Source organism: Acartia tonsa, chromosome 5 (assembly GCF_053477335.1).
Source record: "Acartia tonsa isolate MP-2025a chromosome 5, ASM5347733v1, whole genome shotgun sequence".
Taxonomy (NCBI): domain Eukaryota; kingdom Metazoa; phylum Arthropoda; class Copepoda; order Calanoida; family Acartiidae; genus Acartia; species Acartia tonsa.
Genome location: NC_137264.1, coordinates 37,038,407 through 37,058,087, shown reverse-complemented (window position 1 = coordinate 37,058,087; position 19,681 = coordinate 37,038,407). Strand labels below are relative to the sequence as shown.

At 33.5% G+C, this 19,681-nt stretch overlaps 1 protein-coding gene across 2 annotated transcripts; it reads left to right on the top strand.

Annotated features, from left to right (window-relative positions):
- Window positions 1-9,665: 9,665 nt before the first annotated feature.
- On the top strand, window positions 9,666-16,452 carry LOC145320001 (soma ferritin-like). 2 transcript variants are annotated; one of them, XM_080162423.1, is made up of 6 exons: window positions 9,666-10,405; window positions 12,378-12,485; window positions 13,972-14,079; window positions 14,815-14,910; window positions 15,550-15,705; window positions 16,310-16,452. In XM_080162423.1, exons 1-5 carry the CDS (start codon window positions 10,304-10,306, stop codon window positions 15,643-15,645), a joined length of 510 nt encoding a protein of 169 aa, XP_080018549.1. In that variant the 5' UTR covers window positions 9,666-10,303; the 3' UTR covers window positions 15,646-15,705; window positions 16,310-16,452. The 2 variants fall into 2 exon arrangements, with proteins under 2 accessions (XP_080018549.1, XP_080018550.1); XM_080162424.1 differs by having other exon boundaries at window positions 10,056-10,405; window positions 15,550-15,711.
- Window positions 16,453-19,681: the final 3,229 nt, after the last annotated feature.

Sequence of the window (19,681 nt, the reverse complement as noted above, 5' to 3'; positions counted from 1 at the left end):
GAAACAGTAAGAAACTATGCATAAAAATTTCAGCTATCTATCTTGAATAGGAGCCGAGAAAATCACGTTTCCTCCACTTTGTCTCTGACAGACAGACGGACGGACATTGTGAATTATAGAGTAGCTTCGCTACTAAAAACACAATCATATTTTGTTTGAAAAAAACTACTAAATAATCTAAATTTTTAATAATAATATTTTTTACAAGGAAAATAAATGGCCATGAATTGCGCAATAAAACTAATAAAGTAATTACATCATTAGAATTACCGCCGAACCTTGTAAGACATATATCTTCAAAAGTAACTGATAGAAGAAGGAGAAAGAGCGGACATTTTTAATGATACAGTAGCTTCGCTAAAAATATTTTAGAGGAAATTTTAGTTATTTCATAATGCTTTGGAACTTGGAAGTGTACAAGCGATAACTACATAGAAAAATCTTTATCTTGATAACTTATCTATTTCATCTTATATGTTGAAGAATAACACTCTTTTTCTGATAAGGCTGCTGTATATTTGACTTTGTCCATCTGTCAATCTAATCATCCGTTTAAAATCTAGTTTCGATTCTTTAAGATAAAAGTGTGTTTTATAAGTTTATAATAATTGTAATACAAGGATGCAAAAATTCAATAGAAGCGACAGGGGCGTCCAAGCTTTTTTTTGGGGGGGGGTAAAAAATTTTAGGGGGGGGGGTAATTCGTGTTTGGGGGGGGTAAAATGGCGCGCGAAGCGTGCCGAAATTTTTTTTTACCCCCCCCAAAATTTTTACCCCGGGGGTAAAATTTGATTGGGGGGGGTAATTACCCCCCCTAAAGTCTGTTGGGGGGGGTAAATACTCCCCCCAAATCTGTTGGGGGGGTAATTACCCCCCCCCCAAACTAATTTACCCCGGGGGTAAAATTTTTTGGGGGGGTAATTTAATTATGTAAAAAAAGCACCTACCTAATCTATTAAGTTAATAAGTACTATCTTATAACATAAAGTAGTAAGTAAGGTTTATTTGACTATAGCTTCAGATTTCATTACTTTTAATACTGAGTTCTCCTTTTTAGGAAAGCTTCACATAGATCCCATGATGGTTCCACACTATTATAGGTCAATCCTTTGAGTGGTTTTAGGCTATTTTTCTCCTCCCTTTTTACCCTTTAGAAAACACGAGTTCTTAGATGCTAAGGGCGCCACTACTATTCAAATATATATGTAGTAGTATCTCATTCTTTAGAACATAAAAATACAATAATTAACTCACTAACCAATGAACCAATATGATTTTACTTTAAAGTGAAGCGTCTTATAGGTCCTGGTAAGTTTTATAACTAGTTTTGAGACACCCTGACATCCTCCCAAAAGAAATCGCCTATAGAAATTCTTTTTCATTATTTAATGAAATATTTAATTTAGTTAGGTATCTATTTTATGGAATCTTCAGTGCTTTACAATTACATCTTAGATCCCCGGGATGGTTTTAGCCCTTATAAAGGCCTAAGCAAAAAAAACATGATCAAACTATTAAATTTTTTGTTATCATGGTTAAGAACTGTTTTAACTGGTTGGACAGTAAAACTTTTTTTTTAAGAACATTCAATTTGAGGGGGGTAAATACCCCCCCCCAAAAAAAATTTTTAAAGAACATTTATTTTGGGGGGGGTAATTACCCCCCCCAAAATGGTTTGGGGGGGGAAATACTCCCCCCAAAATCGTTGGGGGTGCCTACGGCACCCCCAAGGTAGGGGTAATTTTTTTTGGGGGGGGGTATTGTTCACAAAATTTTGGGGGTGCCAAATGGCCCATTACCCCCCCCCTTGGACGCCTATGAGAAGCGAATCACAAAAAAAGCATGTCAAAGTGAGTAATATAGCAGATGTTCAGTTGTCATAAAAAAGAATGAGAATTTGATACAAATCACGAAACCTTCAGTGAAAACAGTATATATATGTAACATTACAAAAATAATGTACCTAATCTTTTAAGAAAATGAGGTTTTTTATTTGTGAGCTGAGCTGTATTTGTGAAATATCTAGGTCAGCAAGGTATTTAAATAATACTTACTATTTGAAAAGGTATAGTGTACAAAATTTGGTAGATCCCTTCTTGCCATACATTGGACCAATAAACTTTCGCTCGTCCTATTTCTTTTTTTTCAGCAGGGCACTGTCCTAAGGATATATCATCTTTTACTTAACCTAACCTAAACCATAAGGAACAAAACAAAAAGTCTTATAGAGAGTTTCCTTAAATAAAAGAGACTTGTTGAATGTCTGTCTGTGTATTGTCTGTACTGAACGATCTTGTTAACTAGTGGACCTATAAGGTTCTTCTTTTCCGTGAGGCTCCTAGAGGTTCTTTTTGGTGGGTATCTTCACCAACTTAAGACAAATCACCCCCCTTTCATTATTTTATTTCATTTACTTAAATTCTAAAAAATTGAAAGTAATTGGGTCAATTTCTCATCCCTTCCGCACCCCCTCCCCCCATAACAGTCATAGAGGCCTTTTAATTTGTTTGTTACCGTAAGTCATATGTTTGTATAATAACAGCACAAAAGTATACAGGCGAATCGAAGATTTTGCTCATTTTTTGTGCATTTTGGTTCCTGTTGTTGGGTAATGGTATAAAGAGGCCATGTTTAAAAATAGTTGTTCTTGGGTTCAATTGGTTTTCATGATCAACTACATTAAAAATGTACAGTTTTAAAAAGTGAAGCATTTTCCACATTTAGGGAGTCTTAACGTCAGTCTATAATGAATGAACCTGTTCGTTTTTTTCTGTTTTTTTAAGCTTTCGATAGATGTTGTCAATATTTACAGGAAGTAAAGAGACAATGGGATGTTTATTACACTAGTCCCAAAGTTTTATGATAATGTTTTCTTATTGTTTGGCTTAACAACTTTGGAGACTTTTATTGAAATTTAATTGGTTGGTTCATTAAGTTGAGCGTCTAAACGTTTCAGCCACTAATTGTAATCTACAGGTGGGGCAATTTTGTTTATATACACATCAATTTCATCGGCCATTGTCTTATCCCTTTAGATTCCTGTAATATTTATACAATAATAGTGGGTGATAAATATTTTTATAACAAAATTGGTTAAAAATTTGGAACAAACAAAATTTAAAAATCCTTAATTTGCTACTCTATAATTTATTTTACCTGTCTGACCGTAAGTATGTCAATCTGTCCGTTAGTCTGCAGTAATACTTTAGAGGAAACTAGATTTGCTCAGATGATATGTAAGCTAGACATTTGATTTTTAATGTCGACAAAATTAAGAACATAACTCCAGTGCATGGATTATTAACCTGGGGATTAGAAAACTTTACAGTCGAGCATCGAAAACCCTTATAAACATTCCCTTGACCCTTAAACATCAATGGAAAGGTTTTAGGTAGAATTTTCAGGAAGGTTGGAATATAATAAAGTAATTCAAACCCCCACCCCTCACATCCCTACACAACGAAATTGCACATGCCCCGCCCCCTCACTGTGTTCCAGAAATCCCAAAAAATGACAAAAAATCATAGAGAGTGTATATTTGAACATTTTGATGAAATTTTATTTAAAAAGCAATAAGTATACATATATCTTTTAAAATAATGGTGAAAAATACTTATAATAGGGGTTTTACACAAAGGGCGTCAAGGGGGGGTGTAAAGATAGTCTAATAAGCACATATCAGAAGCTGTAACTTCCTTTGTTTTTGAGCTACATTGACGGGAATTATATCAAAAGACATTGCACAACCAAATAAACAATGTTTGGTAACCCTTAACAGTCTGGGGGGGGGGGCAACACCCCCCCCCCTTTCTGGTATTTTCTATCTCATTTTCTGTGTGTGAAAGATATAGAGCTGTAACTGAGTGACTTGTTTAAAATGGGCACGACACATTACTGAAAGTTGAATATCTCCATCATGTCGGGCACAGGATGCCAGGATACCTGGCAGGATCATACAGGTAAAGAGCAAAAATATTTTTTCATGACTTAAACTTTCATCTTACCAAATACTAAAATATCCTATAATACTACATCCCAATATGAAATATAGTTGTTCAAGTAAATTTCCGGTTTCAGGTATTATCCTGGAGGTCCTGATCCTGCAGGTCTCCAGAAATCTTTAATTAGCTCCTGTTACCTCAATTTTTGACTTAGAGACTTCAAATTTTTTAACTTAAGCTATTCTAACAACATTACACGACCAACTAAATTTTCATGAAAATCTGCAGCCGTTTTCCCGCCGATTGCCGCCCCTGAAATTTATATTTTGAGATTTATAATACAAAGTTTACATACAGATCAGTCAATTTCTTACTAATTTTCTGTGTGTATTTTTAAGCAGGGAGGGATGGAACAATGGGCTGTTTATTTTTCTAGTCGACAATGTTTTATAATAGTGTTTTCTCATTTGTAGGCATAACAACTTTTAGACTTTATTAATTTGATTTGTTAGTTTATTTGTTGAGTGTCCAAACATTTCAACAACTAATTGTAATTTATAGAAGGGGCAATTTTGTGTATTAGCATTGGGGATATACATTAAATTATCGGCCATTGTCTTATCCCTTTAGATCATAGATATGTAAGACTTTAATTTTTATTTTCATTTTACTTTAAAGGAAACAGTTTCTATCTTAATCAACAGAAATTCTACTCTTCTTTGTTAATAAATATGAAAGAACCTTTTGTGAAAGTTTGCTCAATAAAAGGGTAAAGGGAGTATATAATGTTAAAATATAAAATCAGAATATTTTTTCTTGATCAAGGAAAACACATACAAATTTTTAGACTTCTAGCTTTAATGGGATCCAAGATTAGTATATATCGAGCAGACCCCCCCCCCCCCCCCCCAATAAAAAGGTATGATAGTTCAGATAATAGACATTAATGGATAATCTTTAATTTAATTATAAATCTTTTATTAATTTAAGTTTAATTGAATAGGTGTTTGAAATAATAAGAAATATAAATAACTTATTATTAAAAATTGTTATTTTTTTGGTAGACACTAGTTACTTAAGAGCTTAAAAAAGCAAACTTCGCAAGATTTCGGAAGATTAGGCTAAGGTTCTATGATATTATACATAGTTCTAATTTACTCATACGAGAGGATTTTATTGCCATCCTTTGCCATTTTTAGTTCTGGACCCAAACGTAAAATTTTCATTTCAAGAAAATTGTTTATCTTACAAGAAACGGGTATGTCTAGAAAAGTACCTACAATTACAACAAAAAATGGAGATTTGACTTCTTTTAAAGGCTAAACGTATAAATTATTATATACTGATTCCAAAAATATATAATACTCAAAAATAGCTTTAAAAATAAAGGGTCCACACTGATTTGAAATGTAGTTTAGTTGACCAAAAAAATAGTTGTTTACTATGATGAAAAGGAACTTAATTCCAAACCTCTGGTGTAATTACACATCAAATTCTTATTTTTCATAGTAAAGAGTTAATTCTTTCGGCTTTATTTCCAAAAACTTGTGTATATTACTAAACAACTGTTTAAAAGTGTATTTTCCAAAATGTAAAAATTGATTTTTTGTCACTGTCAGGAACATAGTGCCCCTGATGTGAATGTTTGCTCCCAGACATTTAAAGTCAAAAATAATTAATTGTAAATATATTTCTCGTATTCATTCGAATCCTGTGGATAGGAACCGGTTCTCATCCATACGAAAAAACTATGTCTAGCATCGTATTATATCCAGTTTTCTACGAATATAGAAATGTACAATCATAAGATTAAAACTAGTTTTTTTAGCCGGTGCCTTCGGCACCACGGGGCTAAAAAAAACTAGTTTTAATCTTATAATTGTACATTCTATATCCGCGGAAAGCCGTTTATAATACGATACGAGAAATAACTATTATCTGTTTAAAAAAATACTCCTTACTTCATTTTAAAATGATAAGTTATCAAATGTTCCCTGATCTGATAAGCATGCGCTCTTTGCATGTTCTTCTTTTATGTAACAATTACAAAGAGCTCCACCCACTCAAAAGTTATATAAAAAATATTACAAAGAAAAAAAGCAGAAGAACCAGTTGTAAAATTACACAAAATCATTCTTATGAAATTAAAAAATTCTCTTATATAAATTCTTATATAATAACTGCTGTCAAAACTTATGAAAAATGTACAGTTTATGGATAAAAACAGCTGATCTTAACATCTGACAAACAAAAATATTTGTCGTTGTAATGAAAATGATTTTTTTATGCGTAATGACTTGTTTTCGTGATGATTGTCATTTTAAGTGATATTTCCGTCGTATTTCAGTTTGAATGTTTTTTTATGTAATATAATGTTTGTTGTAATACTAAATGAAAGCTATATTGATCTAGGGAAAGCCTCGAGATAAAGTCTCCCCTTTTACATCAAAATTAATTGATCCCCAGTTTTTCCCTTTTCCCTTTTCATATATACCCACTGTCTATTCTTTGAACCTAATAGAATGGTTGCCAAATCTTGAAATATTTGTCCCTAATTAGAATGGTTTTAATAAAAATGTGAGCTAGATAAAAATTATTTTCATGACAATACTTCCCTTTTTCTTGTTAAATTAAATACTATAGCTATGTTTGTTTAACCAGAATTTTAAAAAAAAATCATCATGTTATGTTAAAATATATGTAAAATGATTTTATATGAAACTTTTATACAAGGGCGTCCAAGCCTTTATTTTGGGGGGGGTAAAAATTTTTTAAGGGGGGGTAATTCGTTTTTTGGGGGGTAAAATGGTGCGCGAAGCGCGCCACAATTTTTTTACCCCCCCCAAAATTTTTACCCGGGGGGTAAAATTTGCTTGGGGGGGGTAATTACCCCCCCTGAAATCTGTTGGCAGGGGTAAATTTAGTTTACCCCCCCCCCCCCAATATTTACCCCCGGGGTAAAATTTTTGGGAGGGGGTAATTTAAATTTTATTAAATATATAGTATTAAAATTGCCCGGAAAGCATGCAAAAATTTTTTTTATTAGAGATTTTTTTTTTTGGGGGGGGTATTTACCCCCCCAAAATTGTTTGGGGGGGGTAAATACCCCCTCCTAAATAGTTGGGGGTGCCTACGGCACCCCCAGGGTAGGGGTAAATTTTAAATGGGGGGGGGTAATCGCCCCATTACCCCCCCCCCTTGGACTCCTATGCTTTTATATATTTGTTATAAATGCTTATAAAAGTCATAGAATTTTTCTTATTTTACTAATAATTTACGGAGGTTGCATTGTACATACATGAGGAAAGATTATCTATAGGTCGGTAAATTATAAACCCCTCCCCCCCTCCAACCATATAAGTTATTCAAGGGGATAGTAGCAAACTACCCAAAAGTGTAGCTGCACGAAATGCATTTGGTGAACTGCATATTTTTCCCTGTTCAACTGTATAACTACATTTATAGAGCATATATTTAAAAGAATTTCAATTTAAACCATGTAGTTTTAAAAATATCAAAACTTGAAAATTGTATTATTGTTATATATGCAATTTATATACCTGGCTTACTATCACAAAAACAGCATGATGACCAATTTAGTGATGTCTAATTGTTTGTTATTTATTGTAATGCAAAATTATATACGTTTGATGGTATACTTGTTACTTATGCTTGAAATCATTTTTCTAAAATGCAAATATCCCTTTTCCAATAAATTTCACTGAGTTGGGTAGTATAGGAGTAAATAGTTTTATTGTATACTAGTCTATTTTTTTACTAGAAAATTTCATATGAATGTTATGAAAGTTTCAGACCTAATTTTATGTATTGAGAGCTTCTACCTAAAATATCAACAATAACATAATAAAGGCATGTATTCTAGATTTGATCATTTTTATGTGCATATTCTTTAGAGTCTGTATTTGCATTGTTGAGCTCTACTTTTTGACATCCCCCTTATGCTAAAATTGTCAGAGGTTTATGGGGAGTAAGCTTAAGGGGTTGTCATAAGTGTGCTAATTTTTTTTCAAAACAACCTATAATTTAAGAGGGTATAACTTCATACCTTTACTTCCTCTTAGCTGTTTTAGGAGGATGTAGACCCTGTAGGGCGTAGAAGCTTTTTCATTTATGGGGGGGGGGGGGGTTAAAATTTAAATTAAAAAAAAAATGGGGGGGGGGGAGTAATCTACCCTTAAACTCCCCCCCCCCATTGGACGTCCTTGTCTGACCTCTCATTGGGGGTGTGGAAGTTTTAAGAATTGTGGTAGTATCCACCCCCTTCTCCAGGCCTCTGTATTCACAAAGATAGCTTTATGGTTACCTTTTACCAGCCTAAACTTTCTATGCATTACTAAAGAGATATGAACCATTAAGATCATTTCAATACATAGTGTATTTGGACTTCCACTAACACAGGGGGGGGGGGGGTTGAGTCAGGGACGTTTAAGCTTTCTTTAAAGAGGGGGTAATTTGTTTTTCGTGGGGGGTAAAATGGCGCGTGAAGCGTGCTGCAAATATTTTTACCCCCACAAAATTTTTACCCCAGGGGTAATTACCCCCCCTGAAATCTGTTGGCAGGGGTAAATTTTGTTAAATATTTAGTAATAAAAATGCGCACTAAGCATGCAAACATTTTTTTTGTTAGAGATTTTTTATTTTGGGGGGTGTATTTACCCCCCACAAAATTGTTTTGGGGGGGGGGTAATTACCCCCCTCTAAATGGTTTGGGGTGCCTATGGCACCCCCAGGGTAGGGGTGAATTTTAAATGGAGGGGGTAATCCCCACTTTACTTCCCCCCCTTGGACGTCTATGGGTTGAGTGGTTTTATCCTTCCTCAGATCATATTCTTTGATCCTACCCCTTTGCTATCTTCAGGAAATTTTCTTTGTATTTGTGAGACTCAACCTTTACTTCCTCTTAGCTGTTTTAGGAGGATGTAGACCCTGTAGGGCGTAGAAGCTTTTTCATTTATGGGGGGGGGGGGGGGTTAAAATTTAAATTTAAAAAAAAATGGGGGGGGGAGTAATCTACCCTTAAACTCCCCCCCCCCCCATTAGACGTCCTTGTCTGACCTCTCATTGGGGGTGTGGAAGTTTTAAGAATTGTGGTAGTATCCACCCCCTTCTCCAGGCCTCTGTATTCACAAAGATAGCTTTATGGTTACCTTTTACCAGCCTAAACTTTCTATGCATTACTAAAGAGATATGAACCATTAAGATCATTTCAATACATAGTGTATTTGGACTTCCACTAACACAGGGGGGGGGGGGTTGAGTCAGGGGCGTTTAAGCTTTTTTTAAAGAGGGGGTAATTTGTTTTTCGTGGGGGGTAAAATGGCGCGTGAAGCGTGCTGCAAATATTTTTACCCCCACAAAATTTTTACCCCAGGGGTAATTACCCCCCCCTGAAATCTGTTGGCAGGGGTAAATTTTGTTAAATATTTAGTAATAAAAATGCGCACTAAGCATGCAAACATTTTTTTTGTTTTTTATTTTGGGGGTGTATTTACCCCCCACAAAATTGTTTTGGGGGAATAATTACATTTTTTTTATTTTTTATTTTGGGGGGTGTATTTACCCCCCACAAAATTGTTTTGGGGGAATAATTACCCCCCTCTAAATGGTTGGGGGTGCCTATGGCACCCCCAGGGTAGGGGTGAATTTTAAATGGAGGGGGTAATCCCCACTTTACTTCCCCCCCTTGGACGTCTATGGGTTGAGTGGTTTTATCCTTCCTCAGATCATATTCTTTGATCCTACCCCTTTGCTATCTTCAGGAAATTTTCTTTGTATTTGTGAGACTCAATAGGGGGAGGCAGAGAAGGGGGAGGGGCTGAAAATTGGTTTATAAAGATATTTTTTCCAACTGTCTGTAGATTTCTTCTACTTAGATGGGCTTCATGGAGTGGGAGGGTATACCCCTCCTCCCTTACTTATTACAGTCAATGGTAAACCCCCTCTAGAATATATTCCAACAGAGGGTGAAAATTCATAAGGGGAATATAACATTGTTTCGATTTTTAACCCTTCCCCCATCATATTACTGAGCACGCCTCTAGTAATAGCAACTAATTTACCCTAAACTTTCTTATAGCACAAATATTTGAATTTCTGCTACGTAGCAGGGGAAAGCAAACATAGAATTTGGCCACTCTAGGGCAAGAAAGGAAAATTTGCCTCGATAAAAGAGCAGAATATTTACAACGTAGATTTAGTCTAGAATCAAACATTGCTTGGGAAAGTTAGTTTGCGTCTCCAGAGAGGGATCATACTAACAAACCAGAAAAACAAGAACAAACCAAACCAAAACAATATCTCTGTACATCATCTTCTTATAAGCTGAGACTCCGAGCATCAATATGGTGAGCAGATGTAGACAGAACTTCTCTGAGGAGGCCGAGGCCCTGATCAACAAGCAGATCAACCTCGAGTTTCATGCCAGCTATGTCTATCTTTCAATGGTAAGCATTTTCATTTATTTCCTTGTTGTATTTAGAAAATTGTTTCCTATGGTCTTATTTTACTTTTTTTCTACTAAATTATTTCTTAAAAACGTTTTTGTCTAGCTAGAGGATTTATTATCCTACAAGTATTTTATTTTCATATTTATAGTTTCAATTTAAGTTTTTGTTTTTATTAATATTAATCTTTTAAACAAACGTTTTACATCATTCTGTGTATATTTATACTTTTAATATTGGTTATATGCGTTGTACACAAAATAGAAATCTGAATACTTTGCTCACGGCTTTACATCATGGTTCAAATTTTAACAAGTGTGTTCGACGATTGATTTCATTAGACATTCTACGGGGGGGTTAGAGTAATAATTATATTAACCTAATATTGCCGACTTTGGGTACCTTCAACAGGTTCAGTCATAAGTGGTGATTTATTGACATTATCTGTAACTCTAAATTAAGATTATTAAAAGTTCCCAATGAAAGTTTTTAAGCCAATAAATGCTAGAATATGTTTATAAAACTTAATCGAAGTATAAATTAAAAACTCCAATTTACCCTTCCTTCTTTACTATTTGGTTATATTCTTTATCAATCTTCTTGTTTAAGGAAATAATATTAAAATATATTTGCTCTTTAATCTCAAATGGCTGAAAAGAATTTTTTAAAAGGGGAAGGAGAAGGTTTTTCAACCCACTCTGTGTTACTAACCAAATAACATAGCTGCAAAATATTAGACTGCCTCAATTTCTTTTACTTTCTTAAATTTATGTTAGTAGTTTAGTTATTAAAAATTATATTTTCTTAAATTCTGTATAGATGAACTAAAATTTGAAACTTTGAAAGGAAACTTTGTTTATTTAGCTTTGGCTTTTATGTTTGATCTATAAATAAACCTCTTTTATTTTACTTTTAATTCGAACAAATTTTTTTTATTTGTGTTCTATAGATGGTTTTTGTTGTTATATTGTAAAAATGCTTGGGGATATTAGAAAGTGGGGCCATTGATTTTTTAAAAGGTTTAGAAAAGGTTTCATTGTGAACAAGAAAACATTTTTGTATTTATTATCATAGTCTAGATTTAAGCTCTAAAGGTTTAATATTTCATAAGCTACAACATTCTCAGAAGTGGCGTACACAGATATTTTCCTAGGGATGAACACTCCTTATAATCCCATTTCATATAAAATCAGCGCATTTACATAACCTTGTAAGGTTGTAATCATAACATCGTTTATATAGATATTTAACAAAAAGGTACAACACCTATGTAACGCCATTCTAATGATGATATAGCCAAGGAGAAAGAAAATTGGAATGTAAGCTTTCATTTGTTGGCTTTTAAACTTTTTCTAGTTGAATCTTGATTGGTTGGTTTAAACTTTTCAACCAACAATTTTAATCATCAGAAGGGGGTAATGTTGCATCCATTTTTGGGGTTGTATACATTAGTTTATCGTCATTGTCTCATCACTTTGGGTCCCTGATATCACCATAGGCCTACGAAGAAAAATTGGATCTACTGCAGTTCACGGTAAAATATTGCTGGTAACGAATATTGCTAAAAAATTATGAATTTTAAAGGCTGTTAGCTGCCAAACGGCTGAACGTACAGATCATGCCCGCACAAAGTTTTAAGCGGCATAAAAAGGCCTACAAATAATCTGGAATAGCCATAAATCAATAATGCATAATTATCTTGCAGTGCAGAGAAATGCGCGAAAAAGACCTATTTTACGCGGTTTTTCTTCAGTGAAGCTTTCCCTGTGCATCATTGGATCTTGTCTATTCCAGATTATTTGTAGGCCTCCTTATGCCGCTTAAAATGGTGTGCGGGTATGATCTGTACGTTCAGCCGTTTGGCAGCTAGCAGCCTTTAAAATTCATAAATTTTTAGCAATATTCGTTACCAGCAATATTTTACCGTGAACTGCAGTAGATCCGAAAAATTCATGTAATTGTATTTGTTAAGGCTTCTTGGTTCGCCAGAGAGGACCAGGCCCTGCATGGATTTGCCAAGTTCTACCGTGACGCATCCGCAGAGGAGAGAGAGCATGGCATGAAGCTCATGGATTATCAGGTATGTCGCATATGACCTCGGAAATAGCTGCACCTCTAAATTGGGTTTGGGATCATAATTGCTGGCGTAATTCAAATTGACTCATTTCAACCACTCACCCCTCCCCCTTCTATTTATGGTGTGTACACATGGGCATTAAAATCATAAGAACTTTAAAACAGCTAGCAGCTTTATATCAAAATTAGTAGACAAAGACACAAAGAAAACTGAAAGACTGTAAAAAAGTCAGTTTATAAAGAAATTTATTCAAAAAAATGTGAAATTTAGTACCTAGATTCTCTGTAAAATTAGGTTACATAGAAGAGGAAATATAGATGTTCAGAGAAAAGGATCACAATGTTTTTTTCTATAAATAAAAGTTGTTTTCTTTCTTTATATCATTTTTTATGGTCGAAAGTTACCTATAAAAATGTTTGAAAAAAAACTTGTTGTATCGAAAAATGCACGAAACGAAAGTTAAAAAAGAAATAATGACGTTTAGAAAATGTTGGGCTTTCTATTGCTATAGCAACTAAAATAAGATTGCATTTTACACAAAAATTTTAGTTTTTCAACAAAATATCTTATTTTACAAATATAGCTGGAGTAAAATTCCTTATGAGACATATATATTTTTAAATTATTTTCAAGCCTTTGATCCACTTTTAAATTTATTTTCATTAAAAGAGATAGTTGCATGATATTTAATTTTGTATAACAATTAATAACAAACGATTAGACTTTACTAAATTAGTCGTTGTGCTGTTTTTGTGAAAATCATCCAGCTATATAAATTGCATATATCACAAGAAAACGATTTTCAAGTCTTGATATTTTTTTTAACTACATGGTAGAAAAATGATTCTTTCAAATATAAGCTCCTTAAATGTAGTTAAAACCATTGAAATAGAAAAAAATATGCAGTTCACTAAATTCATGTTTAACTGCATTTCGTGCAACTATAACAAATAAGTTTAATCCTTTTAATTTGATTGACGTTATCTTATGAATCTAAAAACAGACAACAAAAAATCTGTCAAGTCATATTATTACACTTCTTTGATCTCATCAACAAAAAAAACTTATTTCGCAGTACATTTAAAGATTCCAATGAAAAATATTACGTAAATGCAATACTAGGTTTTTTAAAATTTTTTTGATGAGTATATCAATTATGCAATATTGAAAATTACATTTATAATGTAACGTATTTTAATTATTTTGAACTCTACCGAAAAAGGAGTTACAGCACTTGAAATTAGCATGGCGGAGGGTGGTTGGAGAGGCGGTTCTACCGCCGTCCCTTCGCAGTTCCACATAGTACTTCAATAAAGCAAGTGTCATGCCAAATCCCAGTACTGTAACTCCCTTTTTTGGTAGAGTTACTTTGTGTTTTACAAAAAATGGCGCATACCCCCCTTTTCTTGTTAAGTCATAGGATAGGTGCAACAATACCCAAGAATTGAATCTTTGTATGCCCTTCTTAACTAATTATTTCTTTTTTCAGTGCAAGCGTGGTGGCAAAGTTGTGTTCCAGGACATTGCCAAGCCCTCCACCATGGAGTGGGGCACCCCTCTCCAAGCTGCTGAGGCCGCCCTTGAGTTGGAGAAAACTGTAAGTTTCATTTATATTTGGCTAGGATAGTGACATTTGGGGAAATTAGCAAGAAAGAAATATATTGGTACCCAAAGTTTTGTAAACGCTAATTCTCACTCTTTGGCTTCAAAACTTTGGGTACGTTTATTAAATGTTGGTTGGTTCAAACTAGTATTATCCAAACTTTTGAACCATTGATTTCAATCTACAATGTTCTAACATAACCTAATCATAGAGAACCTAAATTCGACTTTTAATAACGTACTATTAGGAAAATCGGTGATAATTTGTTATTACTTTTCTTAGAAAATAACTTTTATTTATGTTGTTTAATCAATATTTATACAGTAAACAATATGAGAGTAGAAAATAGTGCAAGTGTCTATTGTTTGATTACAGGCACTTTTTACTTGCGGAGCTATATAATAACTAGAGAATTGACTGATCATAGAGATTTAAAAAAAATAAATATTAGTTTAATGTTTAAAAATATCCTTAGGAATAATCACATGTATTGTGATTTATTGACAATACATGCCAATATCCTCCACTTCGGATTTTTAGTTTTAAAAAAATATTTTAGATAATTTTCTAGGGGTTATTTCTCTTAGAAGTATGGAAGTAAGTTTCATTGTAAAGGAGAATCTTATTCAATTAGCCGATAGTGAGATCTAAAGCTACAAACAGACTGACTTACAGATAGGCATCCTGATGATATAAGATTTTTCTCTTTATTCTATATATTATTTGTAGGTGAATCAATCGTTGTTGAACATGCACGGCGTTGTCTCAGAGAAGAACGACGCCCAGATGTGCGACTTCTTGGAGGGTAACTTCTTGAACGAACAGGTAAAGTAATATGGCGGCCATTGATTAAAGGAACATATGATAATAATTATTTCTCGCATCGTATTATAAACAGCTTTCCGCGGATATAGAATGTACAATTATAAGATTAAAACCAGTTATTTTAGCCCCGAGATGCCCAAGGCACGGCCTAAAAAAACTGGTTTAAATCTTATGATTGTACATTTTTATATTCGTAGAAATCTGGGTATAATACGATGCTAGACATAGTTTTTTCGTATGGATGAGAACCGGTTCCTATCCACCGGATTCGAATGAATACGAGAAATGATCTTAGTCATACTAAGCTGGGTAAAATTAATTTGGGCGATGGGGTAATTATCCCCCTTTTAAATAATTAGGGGATGTGAAAATGTTATCAATTTGGCTAAAGTATACACGATGAGGCGTTTATGTTGCAGCAAATTTTTTTTGGGAGGGGGGAGGATGGCGTATTAGATTTGTTTGGGTATTTCTTCCTTAAAAATTCACTTAGATTAGCTAAGAATTATGCAGAAGATTAATTTATCTACTGTTCCCTTGGTAATGTTCGGTTCTTCCACCAATTCAAGAAAAAAATTTCATTTGTTTTGTTTTTACTGCAAATGCATGGTTTCATTGGACTAATTCTTTTTGTTACAGGTTGAAGGAATCAAAGAATTCAGCGACTTGATCACCAAGCTGAAACGCGCTGGCGACGGTCTGGGAGTCCATATCCTGGACAAGGAATACCAGTAACTTGACAACAACAGACAACCCACCCTCGACTCATTCATATTGGCTTGTATTAATCTACAGGTACGGGTAATTTTTAGATATAAAATATTTCAATTAAATAATATTTAAAACAAATTTAACAGAATTATTTCTATAAAAGAAAAAATATTCGTTTTTATTCGCGCGCATTATTAATACTAAATATTTAATAAAATTTAAATTACCCCCCCCCCCCCAAAAAAAAAAATTTTACCCCGGGGGTAAATTTTTTTGGGGGTAAACTAAATTTACCCCTGCCAACAGATTTCAGGGGGGGGTAATTACCCCCCTCCCTCAAGCAAATTTTACCCCCGGGGTAAAAATTTTGGGGGGGGGTAAAAAAAAATTCGGCGCGCTTCGCGCGCCATTTTACCCCCCCCCAAATACGAATTACCCCCCCCTTAAATTTTTTTATCCCCCCCCCAAAAAAGCTTGGACGTCTATGCTTTGATGTTAGAAAAGATTTTCATGTTCTCTAATGAAGTGAAACTCACAGTTGACTTAAATAACGATATTCTTCATCCACCCCCTTTCCTTCTGCTGGATGAATGAACATTTATCTGTCCAATAAATGAGTTCTATGTTAGCAACCTCAATTGACGACAAAAAAATACATTTCTAATTATAATATTTTTATTTATTTCAGAACCTGATCAACGGAAATTCTACAAATAAAATGTTAAAAAAATTAATTTTTAATAGTATTTAATCTGCATCATATAATAATATATTTTAACTTTAATTGTTTATTATCAGAAGCATTTCGGTAAATAAATTTCTTTCTTTTAATTTGTTTGTTAGTTTTTTGTTAGTAATATTAATTCTTTACCATATAGTTTTCAAAATATAAATTACATTAGCACAAGGATGATAATATTCATAAAAGCAAAGCTTTGAAACAATAGGTCACAAGAAAATTAACTCTGTAAAGTCTCGGAACTGAAAAAGCTTAAACCAAATTTTGCAAGATAACACCTGTTTTAAATTAACGTACGGACTTTCTGGAATGATTGTAGAGTTGCTACGCTTTCTAAATCGTATCTAACTGTTATAGGAATCGTCATGCAAAGTTTAAAAAGATCTAAAAAATCTAAAAGACATACGGACAGGCCGACTCTTATCTTAGAAAATCGTGGTTGAATTGTGGTTATGCTATTAAATGTATATTATTTTTCTTAAATCATAATGACATAATTTTAGAGGTCCCTAGTTTTGCTTTATTAATTGCTGTTGGAACTTGTTACAGAAATATTTCTCTGGATACTTTTATTATCTCAAATTACCCTTTTTGTGTTACCCAGAAATTGCATAGAAAAAAATGCCTTCTTTGATAACCCTCAATTTATTATATTTATCTTCTCAATATTACTAATTATTATACGGGGGAGGCGGATGTGCCACTTTTTGAAACCAAAAGTAAAACGTGCATGATCTCAGCCCATAAAAGAGTTATAACTCTAAAATTCGGCACAGCAGTTGCTTTTGTTGAGAACAATATGGAACTGTGAAGAAACGGCGGCGCTCCCGCCAAAAACCGCTGTTTCCCGCCGATTTTTTTTGCCTTTTTTTCGTCAAATTTAGTTCTCAATTATCTGAGATAAACTTTTTTCTCATAAAAATTTCCCTTATATTTTCACGTGACACTTTCACGTGTAACTCTTTTATGGGCTGAGATCATGCACGTTTTAATTTTGGTTTCAAAAAGTGGCACATCCGCCTCCCCCCTTAAAAGATTACAAATAAATGTAGCTGAATGGGCAATTGGACCCACCCTCTTTCACTATTAAAATTGGATGTAGGTAAAATTTATGTGGATATTATGACAGGGGAAAAAGGGAAAAGTAGGTTGCGGGTAAAATCCGTTAAGGTGTGTTTTTTAAGGCTTAAATAGTAATAGAAAGATAAAATTCACTAAGTATGTGTATTTCTTATTGAAAAGAACTATAAACAAAATTAAAAAAAAAAATTAACATAATTTTTATTGTTCTACTACTGTTTTTAACTTAAAACACACAACCTTTACAATCCCCCCCCTCCCCATTTAAAAGCTTGGACGCCCTTGGGAGGGCACTGGTAAGGAAAATCTAAAATCTTCTTTTCTCCTGAAAAGCATAAGAGGTAAACACATTTCATCTATGAAAATTCGATGTTTATAGAGCATTACTGACAGATTACCTGACCAAGTAAAAAACACAAATCCTACCTTTAATAATTTTTTTAGTGTTTTGGTAAGTTAGGTGTTTTTCCTTTTGTGTATTTTCCTTGAAATAATTTAAATGTCGTTTTATTTAAGATACTATCAAAAATTAATTATTTTAATCTTAATTTCTAACATTTGACACTTTTTTAAAGCTGCATTTAAGATTTATAAAGACCAATTAATCCTTGAATTCCATATTATCAGTTCTTTTACTTATCTTTTTATATACCTCTAAGAAAAATAAAATATTTAAATGATCTGGGAGTCAAATTAAAGTACTTCCCAAGCTCGTGCACAGGATTTTGCAAGGGAAGCGTGAAGTGCAACAATAATTTTTATAATCAAATTCTTTTGTTGATGAAGTTGGATATGTAGAAAATTTGCATAAAACAGGGGGTGTCAATACCTCCTCAGAGCATGCCACTGCAGTATATACAAAGGAATAAAAACAAACAATTTTGTTTCCAAAAAGAGTAATAAATTCAGGAAAAAGGTTTCGAGATTTTTGTTAGTTTGCCAATGATATTTCAGCCATACTATTTTCAATGGATCTCGCTTCATTTTTATCCTTTTTTGTCATTTTTCTATTTTTAAAAATGCTTATCGCTCTGTTATTTGACAATTTTAAAGAAGACTTTTTGGTGCCTTCCCTAAAATGGCCCAGCGAGAACAGAAACCCCCTCACTTATTTAAAAAATAAACTAAAAATAATTGTAAGGTTGTTTTTTTTCGGTGGGCCATAAACCTGCAGGGCCTTTACCTGTCAATATATCAGATAATATACAAAAAAAAAAAATCACGAAACCCTAAAAAATTATATTTATGTATTAAGACAATCAGACGGACAAAAGAACGTATAGACTAGATGCTTATAAGTCATAGGAATCATCACATAAAATTTCAACTGTCTATCTTCAAAATAAACCGATAAGATTTTATTTTCGTCATCTGAGGGACAAAGTGAATTAACCCTATAACCCCCCCCCCCCTCCGGTTTTTTCTATCTCATTTTCTGTGTGTGAAAGATAAAGAGCCCAAACTGCGTGACTTTTTAAGTATGGGTATGACACATAACTGAGAGTTGAATTTTTTTGAATATCTCCATCCTGGCGGGCACAGGATGCCAGCAAACCTGGCAGGGTCATCCAGATAAAGAGAAAACTATTTTTTTGACTAAAACAAAGCATTTTATCTTACCAAAATACTAAAATATCCTCTAGTAGTACATCCTGATATGAAATACAGGTGTTCAAGTCAATTTCAGGTTCCAGGTATGATCCTGCAGGTCCTGATCCTGACTTAGACAGGTCAAATTTTAAACTTAAGCTTTTCTTACATGTCTACATAACGTATTAAAATTTCATAAAAATCTGCCGCCGTTTTTCCGCCGACCGCCGACTGCGGCGGCTGGCAGCTGCCAAGTACAGCTGCGGCCGCTAAAACTTATGTTTTGATATTTTTTATATAAAATTTACATAAAGATAAACATTTTCTAGAAAAAAAATTTTCTTCTAGCTTCAAAAATAAGAAAATTACAGCCGTTTGAAATTTTTAAGTAAAAAAGGATCTAAAAACAAAGGTTGTTAAATAAAAGGGTGAAGGAAGCGAAAATTGACTTTGACTTATAAAAGGTCGGAAATTCATTATCAAACAGGGGACTTGCACAAAAAAAGAATTGAATCAAGACAAAAGTAAGTGCCGAGCCCTGGGACCTATATGTGGTGAAAATTGAAATAAAACCATGATGATTCCAGGTAAAACCAAAATATTTTTTGAGAAAATTAGATTTGAAAATTTCAAGTTCAATTTTCACCCCCT

Coding starts and splice junctions, on each gene's coding strand:
- LOC145320001 (XM_080162423.1), top strand. CDS start 10,304: ATGGTGAGCAGATGTAGACAGAACTTCTCTGAGGAGGCCGAGGCCCTG. Junction 12,486..13,971: donor TGAAGCTCATGGATTATCAG/GTATGTCGCATA, acceptor TTCTTTTTTCAG/TGCAAGCGTGGTGGCAAAGT. Junction 14,080..14,814: donor CCCTTGAGTTGGAGAAAACT/GTAAGTTTCATT, acceptor TATTATTTGTAG/GTGAATCAATCGTTGTTGAA.